This window comes from Musa acuminata, chromosome BXJ3-7 (genome assembly GCF_036884655.1).
Source record: "Musa acuminata AAA Group cultivar baxijiao chromosome BXJ3-7, Cavendish_Baxijiao_AAA, whole genome shotgun sequence".
Taxonomy (NCBI): Eukaryota; Viridiplantae; Streptophyta; class Magnoliopsida; order Zingiberales; family Musaceae; genus Musa; species Musa acuminata.
This window is the reverse complement of record NC_088355.1, coordinates 12,600,878-12,627,583: the sequence shown is the minus strand read 5'-3', so window position 1 is coordinate 12,627,583 and position 26,706 is coordinate 12,600,878. Positions and strand designations below refer to the sequence as shown.

Here is a 26,706-nt window from a genome sequence, read left to right as displayed (position 1 = left end):
ATAGGATTATCTTGTCACCATCCTTCTGTTATAGTCATGATATATTTTACGTATCAATGATAAAAAAGTATATACCTAATCTCTCATATATCATTAAGTATAAGTTAATTATAATCAATAAAAACTTATCCTATATGAAAGAGCCTACTTAAATTATCGATAAGAAAGAAAATGTCCTAAGAAATAGGATCATTCCTTTTATTAAAGTGATTTGGTAAGATTATTATGCTAATGAAACTACTTAGAGCCAGAGAAAGAATGAAAAAAGCTTATCCCTATTTTTTTATTGATTGAGGTACGACAATTTATGATATTCATGATTTTTGTTTGATTATTTTAGTGAGAATTTTTTAAATAATTTTTCTAGGAGAATAGTAAGAAATATGATAATTCCTCTCGTTAAAGTGATTTGAAAATACTATTTTATTAATAAAACTACTTGGGAGCTAGAAAAGGAGATGAAGAAAGCTTACTCTATCTTTTTATTGATTGACATATGATAATTTAAAAAACTAAATTTTCTTTTGGGGGAGGGGAGAATGTAATATCTTTCATTTTTAAATTATTTATGATATCTATAATTTTTGTTTAATTATTTTAATGAGAAGTTTTTAATAATTTTTTATATTAAAGAATTTTACATTGAAAGCTTATTGCTAGGTTCGGGACTTAATTATGAATCCTAAAATTTGAATGTAATCTATAAAAGGATTCATATTAAGTTAGAAAAAAAGAGAAAAGATGAAGGGCATGTGTCACTAGCTAATCTAAGAATTGTGCTACTTGTGCTTGTTCTATTGATGATACATATATTTTCTATACTTCCTTGATGTATGTTTGTCATTTTGTTATCTTTATGTTAGCTAAATTTAAGTAATTAAAGGAGAAAAAAAAAAAAAAACTTATCTGAGAATCTGACTGTAACCTATATTAGATTAGAGAAGAAAAGGGAAGATGAATTGAAAGAGAAGAAAAAGAGGTGTTGCTTTGGCTTGAGGTTTTGAACTAATTTATCATGATTAAATTATTCTTAGACAAGTATTCTAACCCATCCTATATAGAATTCTATCTTTGATTTCTTCTTGTTTATGAACAATTTGTAGAGTTTTATTCCTTCTAATAACATCAATATTATTTGAGCCGCAAATTTGATAATCTAAAATTTTTTAGAATTATAAGCTATCTATCTTGTTTTAACTATAACAATTTTTTATAGATTTTTTTTTTTTAGTAAAACTTATTTTTTTAGAAACTAGACTCTTATATCTTTCTTTCGATACTTTGCTTAAAAGATTTAAAATACAAATACTAACATAAATGTTAGTTTCTTTTAATCATTTAGATTTTACAAAATAGAGTGCATATTTTCTAACCTTGATGTTAAACTTCATAAGTTTGCGAGACGATGCTCGTTAAAAGCTCCAACAAGCATCCACCCAATTCAAGCAGCATGAGGCATTTGAGAGACTGACGCAGTAAGGATGGTCTTTTCCTTCATCCGGAGGATCCGTAGGAATCAACAAGAATCAACACAACTCAGTCAACCCCACACCAGAGTCAGAGTCATTGGTGAGTTGAAGCAGCATGGCATATCAAATGTTCGACTACTCAAAAACAACAACGGAGAGCAACTGAGAGCCATGAGGCGCATTACAATTGGAGCAGAAGATTGAAGACTTAATAAAGGCGAGGAGTTGTAGTGTTCACAAAGGCTTCGATAAGGACGTCGAAGGAATAGGTGGGGGAGAATATAACGGACAAACTTCGAAATAGGATGTTTGATGTAATGCTTATGTATGTCCATGTCTTTTGGTATGTTCATACTTTACACAACATATTGAGGGACGACCGAAAGATTAATAGTCTCATTTTAGTTGGGTTTGATGGCCGCTTTAGACTTGTAAATAAAGGTTATGTCATGTGAACACTTGTGAGAGATTTTCGATCTGTAGTGGACCATTTTGACCTTTTGTTATACAATTGTTCAGAGCTTGTAAAGTCTGTTTGTAATTTGTATTATTGTTTTCGGAAATGTTTGCTTGTGGATCCCGAATGAGGTGTTTTCTCTAACTCGTTCTTTCTTTTGTGGATCCTAAGGGACATGAGAGGTTTTAGGGAAGCTGACTTTTACGACTTAGAGAAAACTAACTAAGTTCTGTTAGTATAAAGTTTGCTGTCGATTTTCGTCCAGCAGGTACGGCGCAACTTACCTCGTGCCGTTCCCGCGTGTTCGAGAAGGCTGGTCGCAGCGTTCTTTCCTCGTGCCGTTCCCGCGTGTTGCGTTTCCACTGGGCTTGCGCGGTCATCAACACCAACAGAGGAAGATATCTCAAGGGCCCACAAGTTCGATCGATAGAGCGAAAGGGAGAGCTGGAAAGATGAGGCTTTTGACCCACAACATTCTCTCCTGCAACATCAAGGGCGTCGCCAACGACTTCCCCCTCCGCCGGGAGGCTGAGAAGCGGGTCGAGAAGGAGGTGGAGCTCAACGCCGATTTCCTCCGTCACATCTTCCCCAAGATCGAATAAAAGGCCCTCGCTGACGCCGTCGGCTACGGCGAGCTACCCGAGGAGGCCGACGTCGCGATGCTGGGCTCCGAGGACTTCCTCCACCGCTTCCACCATGCGCTGCTCGAGATCGACGTCGAGGAGGGTGCCCTCGTCTGCCCCGAGACCGGCCGCGGGTTCCCCGTCAATAAGGGCATTCCCAACATGCTCCTCCACGAAGACGAGGTCTGATTCGAGGGGACCGTTGCGGATCGCCCTTTTCCTTTTTCTTCGGCTTTAGGATTAAGGTTTTTGTGTCGCTGGGAAATGCCCTGATGTATCTGTACAACTCTGGTCTCTTGTATCGCCATCTGCAATTATAAGAATCCTAATTGGTGAACCGTTGTTTGGTTTTTCCCTGAACGCGTTGGACCAGTCCGTGTTCTCAGGTGGCACCGTCTGTTTGCTGCCATCCTGAAGAAGTGCGGGTCCCACTATGTTTGTGCAGTCAGCTCGAGAATAAAAACATTGGGAGGAACGTAGGATATGGGAAAACTGGCGTTCATCTTCGAACGGTAACCACTTACAATAGGATGGCAAATTTTCGTAATTTCGTCTACCTACGGTGCCGTTTTTGACTATCTACTTCCACGGGCAGTCAACGACCGCCCCCGTCTCTGGTTGCAAGACAAGCGGAATTATGCGCCTAATTAATTTAAATTATTTTTTTTCTTCTACGATCCAAAACAGTCGAGTAAAAAATAATAATTGTAAAGACCTCTCTCTCTCTCTCTCCCTCCTTTTTTAAGTGGCATTAATTCCTTCTCACTCCGATTTTTGCCTCGGTTGCTTCGCGTTCTTCGAACACGGCAGCTAGCGAGCGCGTGAAGGGAGATGTCGAACTTCACGGCGGCTGCAGAGGGGGGAGGAACGGTGGCGGCGAGATCCTCGCTGTGGGAGTCCATCCGGAGATGTGGAATCTTGGGGATGGGGATCGACGAGGAGGAGCTGAGGCGTAAGATCTTGATACCGGCGTACATCCGGACGGCGATGTCGTCGGCCATCCGCAACCGGGACGCGGGCGCTAGCGCCGAGGCGGCGGTGAGAGCCGGGGAGGAGGCGGACGAGGTGCCGGAGGCGCCGATAGTGGTGCTCGTGAACTCCCGCAGCGGCGGCCGCCATGGCCCCCAGCTTACGGCCCGGCTTCAGCAGCTCATCAGCGTAGAACAGGTCAACGAACAAGTCCATTTCCTCTCTCTTCTTGCGTTTTCTACTGCATTTTGCGAAATCTCCTTTGGGGTTCCTGAGGTCGAAGATCGAGGCTGGCTTACAGTGGCTTTTAGTCTTTGAGTACACTTTTGGAGTTTCTGGAGTGAATCTTTAGATCTTTAGTTCGTGATAAGCTTGCATTTCTCGATCGATCTTTATGCATTATTTTGAGGATTCGGAGTTATTTTATTCTTGGTGACTTAAGAGTTTGGGTTCGCTTTGCTGCTTTGCTTTTAGAGAAGGTTATTTACTAATATGTATGTAGCATGGTAAACCATCTGGGCAAGCAAAAGTTTTGGTCTCTTAGGTTCCGAAACAGTGATAATAAAAGCTAAAAATGGCAAAAATTAGACACATGGTTATCAGGTAGACATCTTTGTGTTGAACTTCTTTGATCTTTGAATTATGGAGCATTAAATGTTGATTCAGTGCTATTGTTACTAGCAAGATTCTGAACTTTTGGTTGTCCTAAGATTGTTATTGCATACATTGTGGACTCAAATTTGAGAGGATTTCTTGACTTTGGATCTTTTTGGTGCCTGCACCTTCTTGATGATCAGCCTGCCGTGTGATATATTTCTTTCCTTTTGCCTTTTATTCTTTATTTTGCTATGGGAATTCCATATGGTTTTCTTCTTTTGACCAACAATTTATTGGAAAAAAGGAGAAACAAAAGGACATCAAACTCCATACACATTTGGATAGGGCGATCAGCAATGAATTCTGATGGCCTTTAAGAGTGTCATGTACTTATTTTGTTTTGTTCATTAATTATATATTGAACCAAGGTAGATTGTGCTGGAACTTGCTGTCCAGAATTTTCAAGTTCATTAAAATTTATGATTCTGTACTTCAATTGCGGATGTGATACAATTCAAGAAAACCCAATCTTCCAACAGCTTCCTATGTGGTTATTGTTTAGATATGTACTGATTTGCTATGCTACTAGTGTTGTTTTGTCAATTTCTAGTAGCTAATTAAAACCCTATAGTTGATATGAGTTCATGTGATAAAATTTTCATGTTACCATTGTGGAAACTGTAGATGGAACATTATTGCAGTAAGAATTTTTGGACAGGCTGAGTTCTGCTAGAGAAGTAGGATTCTAGTATGTTCAAGTCAATGCAATGTGATCCACATGGACTCCAATGATGCTGTTTATTGATAATTATAATTAAAAATTTTCTCTGGAATCATATCTATGTGTGCAAAATTGGCACGTTACTAATTATTTATCTTATTTAATCCAGGTATTTGATCTTTCAGATATCCAGCCTCCTCATTTTGTTCAGTATGGTTTGACTTGCTTAGAAAACTTGGGTGACAATGGCGACAATCTTGCAAGGGTCATTCGCGAAAACTTAAGAGTTATGGTATATTTTCTTGAACTGATTGCTTGCTGTGTCTGTTCATGCATGCTTGAACTTCTTACAATCATGGATCATAGTGAAGTATTTCCTTTTTTATCCGATGTTTTAGTTAGAAATATTCATGCGTGTGAGAAAAAAGAGAGATTGACTAAGAGAATAATCCCATATCACTAAGAAAACTTGAAAAGTTTAGGTTGGTTTGACACCCAGCCTAGAAGCTTAAGCTTTTAGGTTGAATTGGTGTCCAATCCAATATATGTTAACTTTGATCAGTTAGAATCAGAATTATCATTATTTGATTTTCAACATGGTATCAGAGCCAAGTAGATAAAATTTGATCTAAATGAGTTTAAAAAATTGAGTTAAGATGGGTTTGGTAGCCAAGGCCAAGATGTGGTGGTTCAACCCATGAGTTTGACTGAATGTAGATGAGTCATACCATGACAAGTGAATGCGAATATGTGAACCGTCCTATAGTGTCAGAAAAGATGCTTACTAAGTTTGAACCCTTAACGAATAAAGACAAGACAATCAACCCACACATGAATAAGAGTATTGAAAATATTCAGTTGTGCATGCTGAAGAGAGATAAAAAATAGTCCCGCATCATCACCAACAATTGATAGGTTCAAATTACATATACTGGGTTTGGCCCACAACCTAGAAGCTTAAGTTTTAGTTTGAATTGGTGTCCAATCTAATATATGTTAACCTTGATCAGTTTGAAATTATCATCATTCGATTTCCAACAGTTTTGATACTGTGCTAGTCAGTTATTCACTTCTCTTCAGTTTTTTTTTCCAGTTTTATTCCATTGGGCAGTATATTTTTATGGGATGCATGATTAATTATTTTCTTTTGCAGGTTGCTGGAGGTGATGGTACTGTAGGTTGGATATTGGGAAGCCTGGGAGAACTTTTTGTGCAGAAAAGAGAGCCAGTTCCTCCAACTGGCATTATTCCACTTGGAACGGGGAATGATCTCTCAAGGAGTTTTGGTTGGGTAAAGAGCTGCATTTAACTGTCAGTTGACAATTGCAGATTCATTGAGATAGCACCAGTTTATCTGGTTACCCAAATGCAGGGTGGTTCGTTTCCTTTTGCATGGAAGTCAGCAGTGAAACAATCTCTTCTTAAGGCAGTCTCGAATCCTGTTCAACACCTTGATAGGTGAGCATAATCACCATTATGTCATTGTTAATTTAACCGATCTCCATTCATTCTTAAGCTTATCATTCAATAACGGTGATACATCTTTATCTTAGAATTTCTCTACTTTTGAATTCAAAGATAAGGGAAGATGTGTCACAGCTATGTTAACTAAAAATTTATAATATATGCAGTTGGCATGTTACAATCATAATGCAAGAAACAGAACGACTAGAACTTCCATTTTCTCTTAAGCATATGGAGGAGTACGATCTTACTCAGGTGTGATGTTGAATCTGTTCTTGTTGCTGTTATATATTTTTCTAGTTTTGGTGTTTCTTTAGTTAATTTATACTGTATGATTCTGTTGATACATGCTAATTATTACTCTCCTGCAAAAGAACTGCATGTTATTCTTATGTTGCTGAAATCTGGGCTTTTAATATCGAATGATACCACCCGTACCGGGCGATATGTACTGGTCCGCCAGTAAACCAGTACGTGGACCACCTGCTACCGGGCGATACCATCGATTGGGGCTGTTTCTACCCCATTACCATACGAAATCGATCGGTAACAGCCAATTTCGACATCGCCATCTTGTCACGGATTTAGCTGGAATTGCCTAAGTCGTGAGATACCCTTGCGGCAAAGTCATGAACTTAGCTGAAATTGCCTAAGCCGTGAAACACCCTTACGCCAACACCTCGGACTTAGCTAGGATTACCTAAGTCCTAAGGCGCCCTTGCAACATATGCGTCCGCAAAGGTTCAGCCTAGTTGCAATCTCGTACAGGTCCTGAAGGACCTGTAAAACAAAAAGTTGAATAGATTGAAAACGAGCGACGGACAAGTCCCGACGTCTCGCAGAGAGGGAAGCTTTACAAGCAATTCAGCAAGCACCTTGAGTGCAAGAGAGAAAAAAGAGGAAGGAGAAAACAAGGACCTTAGAAGGTAGAACGAATAGTTGCAAGTCCATAAACAACTGCTCACCAGGTGTCGGGCGCGAAGACAAGTTTCCGTCAAGTTAACATGCGAACTTGTGAAGATTTTTCAACACCCAACAATATACCGAAGCCCCATCCACCCCTGTGCCACCCGGAGGGTTCTAGGGTACTGAGATGCTGATGTTTCGCGTGCAGTTGCGGCTTGCAGAAAATAAGCCGTGGCACGTGAAAACAGAGCTATTTTGTGTAGTTCGGCCTGGCGCGGCGAGCGGTCGCACTGCAGCGCTGCAACCTATTCAAACATGCATTTTTTACAACAAAAACACACAAAACTAAGGCAAAACATACTGCCATGTCTCGGTACAAGCATGCAAAAGTGACGAACGGTTCGTTGAACGAAATTGTTGCGAGTGCGCGATGACCGTTCATGACATTCTCCCCCACTTAAACTATCGACGCCCTCGTCAACACTTGTTGGTAGTTATTGATGATTGCTTCTTCATGTCGTAGGGCGCCTTTAGGTTCCCAACTGGCTTCGTTTCGGGGAAGCTTTCGCCACTTCACTAAGTACTCCTTTTGTTCAACACCATTGGGTAGCTTTATCTTGCGATCCACTAAAATGGTTTCAACTCTCTTTTCGTAGGAGGCTACGGTGGGGGGTGGCCGAGTTGGAACACTTCGGGAAGCATCTTGCGGATCTGAATGGTAGGCTTTCAAGTTGTTGGCGTGGAAAACATTGTGAATTTTGAGCCACGCTGGCAGCTGCAACTTGTAGGAGACGTTGCCTACCCTACTGATAATTGGGAAAGGCCATTCATACTTACGCACCAATCCTTTGTGTACTTTGTTCTTAAAGAATTGGAGTGATGCTAGTTGGAACTTTACTAACACCAAATCGTCGACTTTGAACTCCTATGACCGCCTTCATAAGTCTGCCCACTTCTTCATCTTTTTGGCCGCCTTCTCCAAGTAAGCCCATGCAATATCTATATTTCGGTGTCATTCTTTTGTAAAGTGATATGCTGACGGACTACTCCCAGTATATCCAATAGCCAAGGTATGAGGAGTTGATAGTTGTTGTCCTATAATGATCTCGAAGGGGCTCTTGTTGGATGTAGAGCTCCGTTGCAAGTTGTAAGAGAATTGGGCTATGTCCAACAGTTTCACCAAATCTCGTTAGTTGGCACTCACGTAGTGCCAAAAATATTGCTCAAGGAGCGAGTTTATCCTTTCAGTTTAGCCATCCGTTTAGGGGTGGAAGCTTGTGGAGAAGTATAACCTAGACCCCAACAATTTGAATAGCTCAGTCTAGAATCGTCATAGGAATCGAGCGTCTCGATCACTGATGATATTGTGCGAGACTTTCCAATACTTCACCACATTCTTCATCATCGGATTGGCCACCTCCTCTGCTGAACAGTGTAGGGGTGTAGCAATGAAAGTTGCATACTTTAAAAATCGATCGACCACCACAAGTATCGATCCGAGTCCCCCTACTGCTGGCAAGCTTGATATGAAGTCCAAGGAAATACTCTCCCATGGCCTTTCTGGTACGGGCAACGACTCCAAAAGTGCCACCGGCTTCCGTTGCTCCACCTTATCTTGTTGGCAAGTGAGGCACGTTCGAACATATTCCTCCACATCAGTCCCCATCTTTGGCCAGTAGAAGGCTCTCTCTACGAGAGCCAAGGTGCTGTGAATACCCGGATGTCCAGCCCAAAGGGAATCGTGACACTCTCTTAAGAGTTTATACTTCAAATTGTCCACTCGAGGAACATAAACCTTATTGCCTCTTGTGTAAATGAGTCCCTCCTGGACCTAAAATCGTCGTGCCTTACCTTCTTTGATAAGTTACATCAGGGTTACTACCTAAGGATCATTGTACAGTCCATCCCTGATCCTGGGAAGGAAAGTGGAGTGCAACTGACTTGTTTGGCCTCTGCCTTCCAATTGTATGGCATTCATTTTCACTTTCCGGCTCAATGCATCAGCTACGACATTTGCTTTTCCGGGCTTGTACTCCATTGCCATATCAAACTCAGCCAGAAAGTCATGCCATCATGCTTGCTTTGGGGAGAGTTTTTTTTAGTTTAAAAATAACTTAAAGCGATGTTGTCTGTCCTCAGCACAAATCGCGATCCAAGAAGGTAGTGCTGCCAAACTCGCAGACGGTGGACCACCGCTGTTACCTCTTTCTCGTGCACCGGATACCGCTGCTCGGTCTCGTTGAGCTTGTGGCTCTCGTAGGCTACCGGATGACCCTCCTGCATGAGTACTCCCCCAATAGCGAAGTCTGAAACATCTGTATAGACTTCAAAGGGCTCCTTGTAGTCCGGCAATTTGAGCACCGGTTCTTCCAACACAGCAGCTTTTAAATCTTGGAATGTCGCTTTACATTTATCAGACCATCTCCAAGGCTGCTCCTTCTTCAGCAACTCCATCAGTGGAGTTGCGCGCTTCGAATACCCTATTATGAAGCGCCGATGGTAGTTGACGGAACCAAGGAAGGATCTCAGCTCTGGCACCATCTTTGGAGTTCGCCATTCCGTAACAGCTTGCACCTTTGATTTGTCCATCTAAATGGAGTCATCACTGATTTGATGCCCCAATAATAAGATCTTCGTTTGAGCCAAGGAGCACTTCTCCCTTTTCACGATCACAGTGTTCTCCCTGAGAACCTTGAAAATTGTCCAAAGGTGCTCAACATGCTCCTCAAGCATTTGACTATAGACGACGATATCATCCAAGTAGACAACCACAAACTTATCCAAATACTCTTTGAATAGCTGGTTCATAAGAGTGCAGAACTTGGCCGGAGCGTTGGTTAAGCCGAAAGGCATCACCAAGAACTCAAACACTCCGTACCTAGTCACGTAGGTAGTCTTCGTTTTGTCACCTTCAGCAATGCGCACCTGCCAGTATCCCGACCAAAGGTTGAGTTTGGAGAAATACTTTGTTTTGCCCAATTAGTCGAACAAGTCTGCGATGAGCGGACTTGATACTTGTTCTTAACCATCACTTTGTTGAGGGTTCGATAATCGACGCATAGTCAGAGGCTCCCATCTTTTTTTTTTTTTTTTTGAAGAGAATGAGAACTGGAGCTCCGAAAGGTGCTTTGGAACTATGGATGAGACCACCGCTTAGCAGTTCACCTAACTGCTTTCTCAGCTCTGCCAACTCTAGAGGGGGCATGCTGTATGGTGGTCTCGCTGGAGGCTTCATTCCTGGCTCCAGCTCGATATGATGATCAACACCTTTGCATGGCGACAGAGTCTTCGGCAACTCGGATGTCATAACGTCTGTGAACTCCTTCAGAACATTAGCCATCATAGCAGATCCATGAATGGCCTCCTCGTCGAGTGGCTCTAGCTTTATAGTAGCCACGAATGTTAATTCGTCTTTTCGTACCCCTTTCTTCAGTTGGAATACTGATATCTGTTGGGGTTCCCTGGTTCCTCTTCGAGAGACGGGAACCACATAGGGGTCGTCACCTCCCATCATACATAGGGAGTTTAGGAATGACATTGGCACCAACTTTGCCTCGTACATGAACTCTATTCCAAGAATTACTTGGAAGTCGTCCAGTGGCACCGCCATCATGTTTGTGCTCCCGCTCCATGTTCCGATCTTGATGGGAACTCCCTTTGCCAACCCGGAGATTTGCTTGGCCTCCGAGTTGACCGCCTTTATTCGACTCGGGTTTTTCTCAAAGATCAGCCCAATTTGCTTTGCTTCTCGGTCGGCTATAAAGTTGTGGGTAGCACCCGTATCCACCATCGCACGAGTTGTTTGGCCATTGAGCTTAATGTCTACGTATATCAGTTAGCTGCTTCCTGCTTTTTATGGCATTGTCTTCATGTTCTCCCTCACTTGACTCCGCATAGCGTTCAACAAACGTATTGCTCCCATCCGGGGTCCTTGCGACACCTCATCATCGCTGTTGGATTTTGAACTACTCGAACTAATAGCGACAGCCTTACCCTTGTCCGATTTGGGGGGATGGATATAAGCTGTTAAAGCATTGAGTGCTTGCTTCTGTGGGCACTCTCTCACCATATGCGGCCCTCCGCACAAGAAGCATCTGCCAGGTTTTGGGGCCTTGCCTTTTGAGATTGGCCCTTTGTGGGAACTCTTCTTCCTTTATTCGCCCCTAGGCTCCTTCCTTTTGAAGATTGTTTCCTTTTTCCCGGGTCCTCAGAGGTAACAAAGTCGGTGAGCCTTTCTGCGGTAGCAATTGCCCCGATCACATCGGTGACATTCCTTCGATGCAGTTCTTGTTGAGCCCAAGGCTTACCATCGAGGAAGCTGAACAGCTTATCCTTCTCGGACATGTTCTGTATGTCCAGTATTAGTGCAGAAAATTGCTTCACGTAGTCTCAAATGGAAGTACTTTGGTGGAGTTGTTTTAGTTTCCTCATTGCGACGAACTCTGTGTTCTCAGGTAGAAATTGAGTTCTCAACTCCTGCTTTAAGTCCTTCCATGTGTCCACCCGATACGGACCTTGTTAGATCTCCTCTCAACGGGTTCGCCACCAAAGTTTTGCATCCCCATTCAAATACATACTAGCTATCGAAACTTTGGTTTCTTCATAATCAGGCCTTGTAGCTCGAAAATATTGTTCCATGTTGAACAGAAAATTCTCGAGCTCTCTAGCATCTCTGGCACCTCCATAACAATATGGCTCGGGTGCCCTCAAGTTTTGTGGCGGTGCAACGTGGGTGTTGCTTCCTCCCGCATTCAGTGCCCTAGTGAGCATGGTCACCCTAGAAGTGAGTTCTGCCACGACTTCATACAGATGTTGCACGGAGTCTTTGGTATCGTCTAACAGTCAATCGACTAAGGCCTCAACCTTGTCGATCCAAGATTTAGCTTCTTCTTGCGAGCTCTCTACCCCGAGAAGCCTTCGTTGGCCATGGTAGAGTTCCTCCAAGCTCACTTCAAGAACATCCAAGCGGGTTTCCGCCGCTGTGAGTCTCTCCTTATGACTCTTTTTCCCGGTTGGCGCTCTAGATTGTGCCTCCTCCGCTCGTGGAGAGTAGCCAACTTCTCGCTCATCATGTTCGCTACTACGGTCCTCCAACGCGGCTCCACCAATATGAGAGCGAGTTTGCACTTGCAGACTACCTGCGGTTGCTTGGGGCAATGGTCTGGCTTGCCCCACCTTGCTCGATTCGCCACAATGCTTGGATATGGCGAGATTACGAAGTTTCTTCGTTGTTTGCTTGAATTGCTTGCCTGCTATGATATCACAATGTCACGGACTTAGCTGGAATTGCCTAAGTCATGAGGCACCCTTGCGGCAAAGTCATGAACTTAGCTGAAGTTGCCTAAGTCGTGAAGCACCGTTGCGCCAACACCTCGGACTTAGCTAGGATTACCTAAGTCCGCAAAGGTTCAGCCTAGTTGCAACCTCGTACAGGTCCCGAAGGACCTGTAAAATAGAAAGTCTATTAGATTGAAAATGAGCGACGGACAAGTCTCGGCGTCTCGCAGAGAGAAGCTTTACAAGCAATTCAGCAAGCACCTTGGTGCAAGAGAGAAAACAGAGGAACGAGAAAACAAGGAATTTAGAAAATAGAACGAATAGTTGCAAGTCCATAAACAACTGCTCATCGGGTGCCGGGCATGAAGGAAAGTTCCCGTCAAGTTAACGTGCGAACTTTTGAAGATTTTTCAATGCTCGATAATATACCGAAGCCTCATCTAGCCCTGTGCCACCCGGGGGGTTCCAGGGTGCTGAGATGGCTGACGTTTTGCGTGCAGCTACAGCTTACAGAATACAAGTCGTGGCATGCGAAAACGGGGCTGTTTTGGGCAGTTTGGCCCGGCGCGGTGAGCGGTCGCACTGCAGTGCTGCAACCTGTTCGAACATGCATTTTTACAAGCAAAAACATACAAAACTAAGGCAAAACTTGCTGCCATGTCTAGGTACAAGCATGCAAAAGCGACTAACGGTTCGTTGAACGAAGTTGTTGCGGGTGCGCGACGATCGTTCGTGACAATCTGCCACCATGCGATATTAGCCAAGGGAGAAGAAAGAAGAGGGAGAAAAAAAGGGAGAACCTGGAGATCCGGCATCGCTCTCCCTCGACGATCTTGATCCGTCTCTGCCCTCTCTCGCCGGATACCGCATATAAGATGTCGCCTCCTCATCGTCTGAGGCGATGAGGCATCGGCGTCGTCAGCGACTTCTCCTCATCCGTGCGGGGAGAAGAAGCCTCGACGATGTCGTCAAGGCTTCGTGGGGAGAAAAAACGAGGTGACGTCATCGAGGAGCTTCTTCCTATGCGAGGAGAAGAAACAAGGCGACGTTGCCCTTCTTTTTACTTTTTAACTTTTTTATTTTACATATATATATACACCGAACAGTATGCCAAAGCATACCGCTCGATATACTCGTACCGTACCATACCGAACTGGGCTCGATACTCCGGTATGGTACGAAATTGCGAACCTTGGCTGAAACACTAACTCTATATAATAGTTAACATGAATTTTGGATTCCAGTGCTTCTTTACCACACTTCAAATGTTATGATTAAACATGAAATACATTTTTGCAATATTCTTCCAATTATCCAGGTTAATATCTAGATATACTTGATTCTTTCTTTCTTGTTGTTGAGATTATTTGCTTTATTTATTTCTTTTTTTGTATGATTTGAGTGGTTTTGACCTGCTGTTCATAGTTAAAGCTAACAGACTGCATTCAATTTTTTTACTTGTTTAAGCTATATATTGTAATATGTTGTAAAAATCAATGTTGCTGCAGGATGTGGACATACAAAGAGAATTGCCTGAAAACATTTCTTGCTCTGAAGGAGTATTTTACAATTACTTTAGCATTGGTGAGCTCTGTGGCCTACAACAATTTTGTTTCTGAAACTCATTGCTTCATGAACACTATTATGTTAGTCATTGGTATTGTTATTATCTCAGAGCTGAATTTAACAATCAAGTCTATGCATTCTTCATTTTAGCTCCATAAGAGATGTCAGGAACAAGTGTTACATGATCTTAATTTTTTGCCGAAATATGGTTTGTTTTTTTTACTTCTAGGTTTTAGGACTGAATAGTAGTTCAAACAAGATGGAAACAGATAATCCAAAAGAATGATGTTGAAATATATTTTTTCTAGTCATCTTCTTTCATGGTAATATTTTCCTCCAGTTGTGTTTCTGCACCATTGGGTGCTTGCAGATACTTACTCTTTTCATTTCTTTTGGAATATAGGAATGGATGCTCAAGTTGCTTATGGATTCCACCATCTACGCAACAAAAAACCATATCTTGCACAGGGTCCCATGTCAAATAAAGTATGCTTTTGATTTTTTTTCTTTATTGTTCACTATCTGCAGTCTAGCATGAATCTGATATTTCGTTTTCCTTTTCCTGTATTTCTTAGTGCAAGTTGCACCTGCAGTCTTTAGTTTGCAAGTTGCACAAAAAAATTTATCCAGCACTAGGTACAACACCTTGCAGAGGGACTAGGTTCTTCTGTTTCATATATTTGCTTTTCCTTGTTCCTGCATTCCTTAGTTTGCAAGCGCATATGAACTTCTACCCAAGCTGAATATATCTACTCTTCATAGTTCCTGCAATCCTTAGTTTTGCATGCAGAATAATAGGTGCAAGGTCACGACTCAATTTGATGGGATAACTATCTCATTAACTTGTTGAGCTTATACTACTAACCCAAAAATTGAAGTGCATCTTCTATCTCTTATAGATTCATCCATATTATTTTCTGCTTCCGATATAGGATTAAACTGGAGCATTACATTCAACCCCTTATTATGGGGGGGACAAGGTTCTTCTATTTCATCAATATATAATTCAGTTCCCTGGTGTTTAATTGATTTTTATTTAAATTATTAAATGTCTATTTTAATTGTCTATATTATGTTATGCATTTTAGCCATTCCTCATGTCAAGCTTTGAAAGTGCTCTTCAAATTTTTTAAGCATCTGGTCTTATGTTTTGTCAGATGCAGTCTCATTTATCATTTGAACTTCTTGTTTTTCAGTTGATTTATGCTGGACTTGGCTGCACACAAGGGTGGTTCTTTACACCGTGTGTGAAATCTCCAGAACTAAGGTCATACCCATGTTATGCCTGTGGATTATAATTGCTCACTTTATTGAATTTCCATTTTCAGTTCTGAGAAAAGTATTTCAATTTACACAATTTAATCATCATATAATTCACAATATGAAGCTAAAGGTTTCATGGTGCAACTAGAAAACACTTGGGTTTGTAGAACAGAGAAGCCAAATTGAGATCAAGTTTCAACTGAATACCTGAACCAAAAATTATCTTTGGAAAATCTTGCCCTCCACGAACCAATTCAGAGTCCTCATCCCATAATAGTAGCAGCATCTATGATTGAATTTCTACTGAATTAAAGAACCATTGCTTTACTATATTACATTGATGCCGTAACTAAATTTATAATAGAAGAGACTTTCAGGAAGCATCATCAGTGTCTCTCTGCAGCTTAAAGCTTCACTATTCTGAGTTACTACAAATTCCTCTATCCTCATAACTAATATTTTTCTTTTCTGAACTTGCTTAAATTTTCAATTTAGTTTGGACCAAACCATATCATTGTCCTTCTATGTGATTGCATTACACAGTTAGATTAATGTCCATAAAAGTGAATATTCTTCTTCGATGTCTTAATTCCATTGTGCTAATATTAATGACATTGTCATGGTTGTTACACATATACGCATCATACAATTATTAGATAGGTAGATTCAGAAAAACTTTGCTCAACACAACAGGATAACAGTATCTTTAAGTGAGCAACATATTGGTGTTTATTTAGAGGACAGGATATTATAAAACATGCTGAGGTGCTTAGCTTAGAGATGATGGGTGAGTTCAGGCAGTTCATGTTTTTGATTTTCTTATCAATACAGTTTTTCCGACTTTTGTTTCACTTTTCCTTTCTCTTAAAATTTTTTATTTTGGTATGTAGCCTTTGATCTCATTATTAATGGACAATGATCTCCCCTTTTGCTTGATATGTTTGCCAATTGTTGTCTACACAGAGAAGTTAAGAAAAATGTTATGTTTATTGATCTTGGAATCCAAATGCAGGGGACTCAAAAACATTTTAGCTCTTTATATTAGAAAAGTCAATAGCAAACAGTGGGAGAAGATTCAAATTCCTTCAAGGTCAGTTTACTTTTATTTTTTTTGTTGTCTAGGTAATCTACTGTGTGACAATATTCAGGAGATGCATGTTTTATCCGTCCTGATACTAATTTGTTAAGTGTTAATTCACTGTCGTTGCAATTGTTCCATTTCCGTTTTGTCTTGCTTTGGACTTGTTTCCTCTTTTCATGATTGTTCAATATAGTTATGTCATTTGCCAAATGGGAGGTTTCAGAAATATGTCAAGCAGTAGTCATATATTATAACAATTAGCATATAAGCAGACCCTACCTTTGGCTGATAAATATCTTTTATTAAATATTCAACATAACCTTGAAAGCAATAACAGAAGCAAGAATCTAATTAATAAGAATAGAAGCAGCTCAATGAGACATTAGCATGAAGCGCTATAATCAATTATCTTATATTTTAAGAAAAAAGCCCTAAAGAGAAGAGATACGAGACTGGTAATAGCTTTCAAGTTGATGAACACAATCTAATCTTGTTAAAAAATTTTTTAAAGAGTCAAACTTAGTTAAATGATTGGAGTATGACTGCTTAGGACTGAAATCTCTGCACTCTTTCTTAATTATGAGATCAAACATCCATGTGAACCCTTGTGTAAAAAGAGGGCAGATCTGATGGCATCAAATGCCCAATGACCTAATGTATGTTCTAAAGTACTTCCCTTCTACCAGTTCTTTCATAATTCAAGGGTATTTTCTCTAACCTGAGTGGTCAGATAACCATAAAATTAGTGGTGTTGTTTGACCTTTTGTTCTTCATCTTCTTTGAAGGTAATAGAAAGGTCTACATTGGAGCTATTGTTATCTAGCATGGAATTTAGTAAGTTTTAGGTATCCATCAGCCAGAAGATTAGGATTGACTCAAAATAGATATCCACCTTTACTTACTGAAAGGAGAGGTGGTCCATTGCATAGGGTCAATCATTGGGATTTTTTATTTTGTAGCTATCTCTCCCAAGACAAATTATTTCATCCTTGCCATTCACTGGCCTGATAATTGAGAGATGTGTACAATCATCAAGGAGACGATGGCAAAGGAAGGTCAAGAAGACATCATTGAGATGACATTTCTGATGAGGAATCTGATGTATGTCATCACATTAGATACAACATGGTGGAATGGAGCCAATTGTTGCTATTCATTAATTTGGGGAGGTTGTTAGCAGCAGCGAGGTAGGTGACAGGGTTTCATTATTGCTTGCACAACTCGATTGAATTGGGTTCCCTTCGTTGGTGAGCCCATGTGTTAATCATCAAAGAAGTAATCAACTTCTCTAATATAATGGTCAACATTGCCCACCCTTTGTTCTTTTACAAAAATAATAAAAAGAAAAGCATGTGGATTTGTGTTTAGAGTACAGATTTTCAGTTTAGGTGATACTACCAACACCTTTTCTCTTATTCTCTCATGCTGTGGTCCTATGGTACCTCTCTCTCTCTCTCTCTCTCTCTCTTTCTTTCTTTCTTTCTACTTTTTCTATCACCTTTGCCCCTTTTCCCTTTTCCTTTCTTTTGATCCCTCAACTTCTATCTTCCTCCAACACCTTGAAAAGAGTTATTTCTTTCGTCTGTCATTTAGCAGTGCATTGACACTTGCTGACAAGTTAAATGCAGTTGAAAAATGAAGGGGGGAAAGAAGAGATAAGGAAAATGGCAAGGAATAATATGGAGATGTGGGAGGTAATAAATGATGATGAAGAGAAGGTAATATGGCAGAGAGGCAATTGGGGAAAGGCTAGAATTTCAAATCTAATTTTGTCAAGAACACTTCTGATTTTTTTCCATGGATGTTTCATCTATTTTATAATGGACTGCTTAGTCATTTGATTGCTCCACTATCCTTGGAAGCTTGGGCTTTTCTTTCTGGACTTGTCACCTCCATCATTGGGTAGGATTTCTAGTGGTACTCATATTTTTCTTTATCTGCCTTCCCCTATTTTTCTAGTGAGAAAAAAAAACATGGAAGAATACCGTGATATAATGTTATTTATCTCCTTAGGACATGGAAAACTTTCTTATTCTTCAAGTATGGAATTGATTTACAAGATGTTCTTTGGCTGCAGTGTTAGATCCATTGTTATTCTAAATCTTGACTGTTATGGAGGTGGAAGACATCCATGGGGGCATCCTATGCCTGAGTATCTTGAGAAGGTTTGTGTTACTTTTGTCCATGAGATTTTTCTAATTGTTTGATTGGTTTCTTGGTTTTCCATAATAAAAAATTCATGTAAGTGCTGCCTATCTTTACCTTTAATTATGTTTGGAATTGGCATTTTACTGGAACTAATAGATGAGCTTGGGGGAATTCCAAGTTTTCTTGTTTGTCATTGCACTATATATGCCGATAACAGTGCTGATTCAAGGTGCATTGCATTGTGCATTATCATGTACCTAAAATCAATATTTTCATAATTAAATATATTATACTACTTCATAATTAAAAAGATATTAATAGAAATTATAAATAAATATTTAAGTACTTTGAATTTAATTAAACATATAGCTTTCTATAGATCTCAATGATAGCAAAAGATCCATATAGCTGATCCCAAATATTTGGGACTTTTAGTTTTATTGTTGTTGTGTGCTTCATGAATACATAAACATGCTATAGAACCATTAGGAATCAATTTTGTTAGTTTATTCAGCAGTGGAGAAATATTAGATGTTGAATTTTTGTATCAAAAGTATAAATTAAATGATTCTCAAAGAAGCACTGTAATTTTTCTTATCACTACACTGTAGTTGTAAATATGCTTGAATTTTCCTCTCACATGCTTAATCTAAGACATGCCACTATAGCCATTTGTTTCAACCATGGATTCAATAAATAGGAATATGTTTTATCAAAAGATTTCTTGTGATTTTTTCTAGTATGAAATGTGTCAATCGTCAATTTTGGTATCTTTTCAACAAATATGGCAATATTGTTCCTCTTATCAAGAATTTCGGTCTTTGGGAAGTACCATTATAGGCTTCCATTTGTGATGTTGATACAGGCCTTCTTTGGGAGGTTCTTTGCTTTATTAACTTCAAAATAGACCCTGGTAAATACGAGATGGGATGTGGTAGCTGTATAGAGTGGCTTGCCAACCGTACTGGCAATCCTTCCTATCCACGCAACCAAACCCAATATCTGTCTGGTTTTTGTAACTTAATTTATTAAGAATGAGCAATTTACACATAAAGCATCCAGGATATTTGTAATAGAGCAAGTAGTCTACTTTTAACATTCATTAAGAATGAGAAATCATAAACATAAAGTATGTAATAATCACAATATTAGAGAAACACAATGCCTAATTGAATACAATATACAAAACAGGAAATATGGCTAGTTACAATAAGGACATCACGGTTTACTCCCATTAGCTTATTTGGAATAATCTTGTACTACATCTTTTGCCATGGCCTTTTGACCATTGAATTTTGTTGTCAAATTACCCTCCTTTATCAAATTATAATTGACATCTTCCTCATCCCTTCTCTTTCTTCTTTCCTATATGGTCCAGTCAACTAAAGCTATCACTGTTCATGTCTCTCTCTTTTGTTTATCTCATTATTTCCCTTGATTCTTGTGCTAAGGTGGTCAGCTGTGGTTATGACTTTCTTATAATATCTAAAATGAATTTTAAATTAAACTTTCAAAAACTTTGGTCCTTCAACTTGTAGATCATCAAGCCAATGAGCAAAATACTGGACAATACTAGGTACCCACTAGTTGGACTCCTTTGTTTTTGCTCATATGGGAAGATTTCAGTATTTGACACAGGTGGCTGTTGGGAAAAAGAAAATGGAAAATGTAAAGGGAAAACAAGAATTTAGGGAAAAAAGTACTTGCTGTTTCATCTAAGGTCAGATTGCATTTGGAGTTGGATCTAAGTGGTTGGACTTCTTCCACAATGCCTCCTCTTTGAGGCTTGATTTTGGGGCTTTAATTAAAGTAATAAATTCTTGAATTAAATTATAATTAATGGAATTAAAGTAACAATCTCACGTCTCTTATAAAAAATTCTTGCTATCTCTCCTACATTCTTGAGTACTATTGTTACTAATAATTATTTCTTTTGGATGAATAGGTTTATAGTGCTACTTAATTACCTGTTATTCATAATTTTATGTTTCTGCATGTTTTACTACTATTACTAAATGTAAAACTGTCATATATGATATGCATTTTAAATATATTTGGTGTTGTATCCATCTCATCTTATGTCCTGTTTTATTTTGAAATTTGATTTATTACGCTAACCATATCATATAGTGTTGTTGTCTCTTATTTGTCTCCATGCTTCAGACTTCAGAGACTATCTTGAAATGTTCCCCTTTCTCTGGATATAGATTAATTATACGTTTCCAACTCCCATTAAGGCTTCCAGATATGCTCTTCGAGATTTTTCAAAGCAGCACTACCTGTCTGTTATTACTGAATAATAATTTAGTCCTAGCTGTTGATAGAAATAACAGTTTGTTCTAAGCATGAAACCATGAATCTTGCAATTTTCAACTGAATCATGCATTGGCAGTTGTACCCTTTTTTTATATAACACAAAACAATACATTTACTTATCTACTCACAATAATGTTCTGGCAAACCTTGACTATAATATTATAAATGTCTATGAAGAAATTTGTTCTGTTGGAAGTATTGATGACAAATATTCATACATTAGATTCACTCTATTTGATGCAAATCTATGTAACAAAAAGATGATAAATAGGAAAAGAAGAGGGGAGGGAGAGTTTTATTGGTGCATCTTAAATCTTGTCCTGATATATTATTCTCAAGGAAATTCACAGGGATTTTAACCTTTCTTTTATCAGAAAAGCTTTTTTGAAGCTCAAGTGGATGACGGGCTGCTTGAGATATTCGGGTTAAAGCATGGATGGCATGCATCCTTTGTTATGGTTGAACTTATTTTGGCGAAACACATTGCACAGGTACCTCTATTATCTTGAAATTTCTACTATCATAGATTCATTTTAGCATGGTTTTGATTTTAGCATTTTCATTTCTTACAAGTGTTATGAATTCTTAATGCATTTTCATCACTAACCACAAGTTCTATTTAACTAAACCAGGTGCCTCTCTTTAGAGGGTGGGCCTTGGCACAATGGTAAAGTTGTTCCTTTGTGGCCTAGGAGACTACAGTTTAAATTATGAAAATAGTCTCTTTAAATATTTAGATATAAGGCTGTATACATTGATCCTTCCCAGACCTCATATTGGTGGGAGCCTTGTGTACTAAGTATGCCCTTTTATGGTGTCTCTTTTTAAAGAAATTAACATTGAAGTTATATTTAACTGAGAGGATAGGAAGACTCGGATGATTCATATCAATCTTATATGGTGATATACACAAAATAATGTGATTTCTTTCTTGTTGTCCTTGAACTATGGTGTTAACATATGTGACGCGTAACAAAATAGTAATAGTAAATTTAGTTTGAGTATGTTAGCTTAGAGTTAGCTGGGATGAGAAAATACTTGACAGTCAAAAGCTTGGATGCTTGTCAATTTCTTCCTAGATCTATTTTCTTGGGCCACTGGACAAGTATTCTATTTCCCCTAGCTTCATCCTTCAAATATTGAGTTCACGACATCGCCATTTTGTGGAATTATACGACAATACAAACATAATGAAATTTGTAGGTTGAAAGATCTCTTGGATTGTCTTGTCTTTTTTGCTTTGGAATTGACATTCAATTGGCCCCAAAACCCTCTCTCTTCTCTCTCTCTCTCTCTCTCTCTCTCTCTCTCTCTCTCTATATATATATATATATATATATATATATATATATATCAATCTCTCTTCTCTCTTCTTTTAGTTTGATGTTAATGTTCATTACTCTATCCAGAGATTCTTTATCTGTGATCTCCACATCCTTTGGTCATCGCTACTGCCATGTGGTGGCTCCATTTTGTGAATTTTAGGCTCACTCAAATGAGTGCATGCTGATTTCTGCTTGCAGGCAGCTGCTATTAAGTTGGAACTACGAGGTGGTGACTGGAACAAAGCCTACATGCAAATGGATGGAGAGCCCTGGAAACAACCCTTAAAAAGGGACTACTCAACCTTTATGAAGATCGAGAGGGTTCCCTTTCAATCACGCATGATAAGCGGAAAATGATACCACCCGTCTATGTATATTGCAATATTCTTGATTTACATTTTCCCTGAGGAACTCGTGAATCCCTTCTAGTGCTTAAAATTGATTTTTCAATTCAGATTATGATAATGATGTAAAAAATGCTGTCTCTGGAATGTGTATAGGATTTGGGTTCCAATTGAACAATCGGATGCATTCATGGACGGAAGTGCCATAGCTTACCCATTCTGATCAGGTTCAGTAACACTTTGAGCTTCTTTATCCAGCTTCCCCCCTTTGATGTACAAGATTGCTTGTTGCATCCTTGCCATCACTTCCTTTGCTTCATATGGATTGTTGCAGACGAAATAGGCCAAGGCAGTGATGGACACAAGTCCTGAGATGAGAAAGAGTCCCCAAAAATTCCTGAAGTTAAGCCTCATGGAGCTGAGATTGTCTCGCTGACTAGAACATGTTGGCCGATCTCCGAACCATTTCCTTTTTATCTCCACCATCTTGTCCCCTTGTGTCACCTTCAATATAGCCCTCGAAACATCAGCAACCAATGGAGACCCCTTCTGAAACACCTAAGAATAAGAAGCAAACAAAGTTTGTTTCATCAAATTATTATTATTCGCTGCAGAATAAGCGGCAAATAAGAGGCATACGAAGCCAAATCCAGCCGTCTGATGCGTCGGCCCAACCATGGTGTAGTCAAGGCAATGTTTGGAGAGGAAGAACATGAGGTAGGGGATCTCATCGAAAATGGCTGCCACCCCTCCGTTATCGCTTCCTTTGGACAAGGCATCGGCATACTGATCAACCGTGCTGTAGTTCCTGAGTCTGTGCCGGTCAAAGTTCATCTTCTGCAGCAAGTCGGCCACAAAGGATCCGTTTCTGTAGCCGACGTAGACTCCCTTCGTCTGGAGCTCGGTCACATCGCTCACTGTGGGCTGGAGTTCTTGCACCGTGAGCATGGACGACAGCATCGCTGTGTAGCTCGACACCAGTATCAGGACCACGGACGCCCAAAACACCACCACGATCTGCGATGCTGTGCTCTTCAACTTCCTTTCTGGAATTACAAGTGAACGTCATGTGACATGATTTCTATGTCACTGTATCAGGTGGTTTGATCACGCGAACCTGGTGATGAGACCAGCGTGGAGCAAACGAAGCAGAAGATGATGCCCAGTTGTCGGTGCAGCGGGCCGCCGAACTCACCGGTGTTGTCCCTGTGCTCAAACAGCCACACCACGAAACCTGTAAGGAAGGTGAAGAAAATGCATGATATCCATAGATCTGCCGACAATGGCTTCAAGAATATTAATGCGTTCCCAGGCTTCTTCTTCAGCGGGACGACCATGGACACCCCTGACTCGGTGTAGGGCAGCGTGAAGTCCACGTACTGAGACCGGTTTGCCACGATAGTGATGTCCCCCACCAGCGCATCATAGTTCTGGACTTGCAACAACGAGTGTGGTACGTCTTTAGATTCTGGTCTTAGGTCTAAAGAATGATCAGAGGAAGAGGGAGGAAGGATCACCTTCAGGTATATTTGATACACGAGATCGTCGATGTAAGAGGCCGTCCTCGGCTGAAGCAGAATGTACTCGTAAGGGACGGCATATGGCAACGACTTCATGACAGCATCGAACACATCGATGCAGTAACCCTTGACGCTGGTTGAGTTCTTCGTTGGATCCCATTCCACGCTCAGGAATCGCTTGAATCCTGTTGTTACAGGTACGATGACTTGAAGTTTCTTGCCATTGGTTGGGATCTGCCAGCCTTTGGGCACGGTCGTCGACCCCCCTGGCCATACTATGGGCATGAGCTCTGTCGCCTTGTTAGTGTTCGGGTGTCGCGTGATGCCGGACTCCGGCTTCCAGTATCCGATCACGGTCTCCCTTCCGCCATGGTCTCCGTCGACGTTCACTATCTCGAAGGCGGAAACTGGGAGCTGCCCGTCCACGAGCAGGAATTCGCCGCACAAGCCACGGAACCGAGTGTCGTGGATCGCCTTCAGAAGTCTCGGTCCATCTATGGCAACATTTTGCTTGTCCAAGTCGGTTGCTACACTGCTACGGCTTGGGGAGCCACGGATGCGAGGCCTCATTGCCCCGGCGGCTCTCTCTACCGCCATGGCCACAGCCCAAGCAGTGTCGTACGCCCAGAAGTCGAAAACGTGAGGTTGCACTGACATGTTGACGCTCGGATTCCCTTGAGCGAACATCTCAGTGAATCTCTTCGTGAAACGTCGGACACCTTCGTCGGATCTGTTAATGTACCGGCGGACGCCGACGGTGCCGTGCATCGAGTTGAGCACCTTCTCCTCCAGTAAGTCGAGGTCATTCGTGATCCCGTCGGTGGTTATCCACACATAGCCTTCAACCATCATGCCCACCTCTTTGGCCTTCCGCATGAGGCGAGAGCCAAGGTCAGCGAGCATGTGCACGATGAAGACTCTAGTCTGCAAGGTCATGAGTCGGTAGAGCTCCTTCTCGATCTGCTCATCGGAGGCGGTGGAGACGATGATGCTGCGGTAGGGGACGGCGGCGTCGACCGCGTGGAGAGCGTCGACGAGGTAGGGGATGGCACCCGTGCCGTAGTCGGTGTCGTCGTAGACGGGGATGACGTTGCGCCAGCCGAAGGATTTTACGACGGCGGCGATGGCGCCGACCTCAGAGGAGTCGTTGAGGGTGGTGCGAACGAAGTAGGGGGTGCGGGCGGTGGAGAGGGAAGGGCTGGTGGCGGAGAAGGAAAGGATGGGAACTCGACTGTGGTTGCCAAGAACTAGCACGTAGTCAGCTTGGGTGGATTTGGGAGGACCAATGATGACTTGCACTCCGACGTCATCCAATAGCTTCGTGGCTGCAACACATTAAGAATAAGAATCTTTGACGGAGGAGTTGGTCTTGCAAGTATACTCAGACCTAATCGGAGGACGTCATCCAAAAACAATCGACTGTTTGAAACATGAAGAACAAACGAATACTTGTTTGATATACCAAACGAAGAAAAAAATATGAACATCCTATATTAACACAGTAATTGATAATTTTATAATTTCATAAAATTTATATCATTAGACTCATTAATGCATTGAAATACATCCACTTTTCAACATTATGATCATTTTTTAAAAAAAAAATTATATTTTTATTATTTTAGTTTATTTTTAATTTAGAAAAACCGATGGTTCAAATCAGATTTCAGTTAAAATTAGAATAGATTCTATATAGTTTTATTTTGGTTCTCAAAAGTTAGAAACTGTTGTCATGCAATTCTATTTTGATTTTCAAATATTAGGAATCAAGATCATCTGTTCTAGAATCAAACTAAGGGCTCAACTAAAGAGGAGCAAATCTCTATCAATGGCTCTTATATATATATATATATATATATATATATATATCATCATCATCATCATCATCACCTGCTGCCGCTGCACCAATGATGCTTGTGTTGGAATCCCTGAGGCAAAGATCTACCCTGGTGGAGTAGTTTCCGTGAGCAGCGTAGAAATCATCCATGGCCATGTTGATGCTTGCCTGGTTCCTCTTCCCTTCTAAAGTCTGCATGTCAAGGACGGCACCCACACGGACATGCACAGTCCCGTTCCCACCTCCGTCAACCTGAGGTTTGCACTCTGCGGAGGAAGAGAAGCAACGGAAGATGGCAGAAGCAAGACAAAGGAGGAGGATTAGCTTCTCCATTGTCAGGATTCACGAAGAGTTGATGATGCCTACCTAGGCATGGCTCCTCAATTTATAGAGCCCATTGGATTGCCCAAAATGCAGGGAAAGTGTCGTGCAGGATTACAGGAATTACGTACTTGAGAAGACTACATATGGTTTAGCTTAAATTAATGGATCATGGTGTTGAAAGGGATCCGATTCTACTCTAGAACTTGAAGAATTCCTAATACCATTTGACCGGATGGATGACATGGTTTCAGGAAACAGCTGCGAAGCAGTACAGTAGAATAATATGAGTGGGATGGAACTTTACATTCCACAAAATGCTGTATAGTTGTAAGAACATGCAGTTCTTCAAATGCTTGTTTGGATATGGATGAGTGAGTGAATGAATGATTATTAGTTGGAATTGGGTATTAGTTTAAAAAGATCATTTCCGTCTAATTTATTAGTGCTTCCATCACAGTCTCAATAGTTTCGACTGTTTGTACTAATAAGCAAAGATCAC

General features: G+C 40.6%; 2 protein-coding genes and 1 pseudogene across 2 annotated transcripts; 2 read left to right on the top strand and 1 right to left on the bottom strand.

Annotated features, from left to right (window-relative positions):
• The first annotated feature begins 2,242 nt into the window (after positions 1-2,242).
• LOC135642281 (multifunctional methyltransferase subunit TRM112 homolog A-like) lies at positions 2,243-2,886 on the top strand (annotated as a pseudogene).
• Positions 2,887-3,279: 393 nt separating this feature from the next.
• Positions 3,280-22,746, top strand: LOC135642280 (diacylglycerol kinase 7-like). The gene is made up of 12 exons (XM_065158288.1): positions 3,280-3,716; positions 5,006-5,128; positions 5,990-6,127; positions 6,209-6,294; positions 6,468-6,555; positions 13,992-14,067; positions 14,453-14,535; positions 15,246-15,316; positions 16,325-16,402; positions 18,471-18,558; positions 21,232-21,348; positions 22,381-22,746. The coding sequence occupies exons 1-12, from the start codon at positions 3,381-3,383 to the stop codon at positions 22,537-22,539; spliced, it is 1,443 nt and encodes a 480-aa protein (XP_065014360.1). The 5' UTR covers positions 3,280-3,380; the 3' UTR covers positions 22,540-22,746.
• Positions 22,737-26,216, bottom strand: LOC135642866 (glutamate receptor 2.7-like). The gene is made up of 5 exons (XM_065159351.1): positions 25,937-26,216; positions 24,044-25,371; positions 23,644-23,956; positions 23,166-23,572; positions 22,737-23,084 (listed from the first exon to the last, which is right to left on the bottom strand). The coding sequence occupies exons 1-5, from the start codon at positions 26,214-26,216 to the stop codon at positions 22,737-22,739; spliced, it is 2,676 nt and encodes an 891-aa protein (XP_065015423.1).
• Positions 26,217-26,706: the final 490 nt, after the last annotated feature.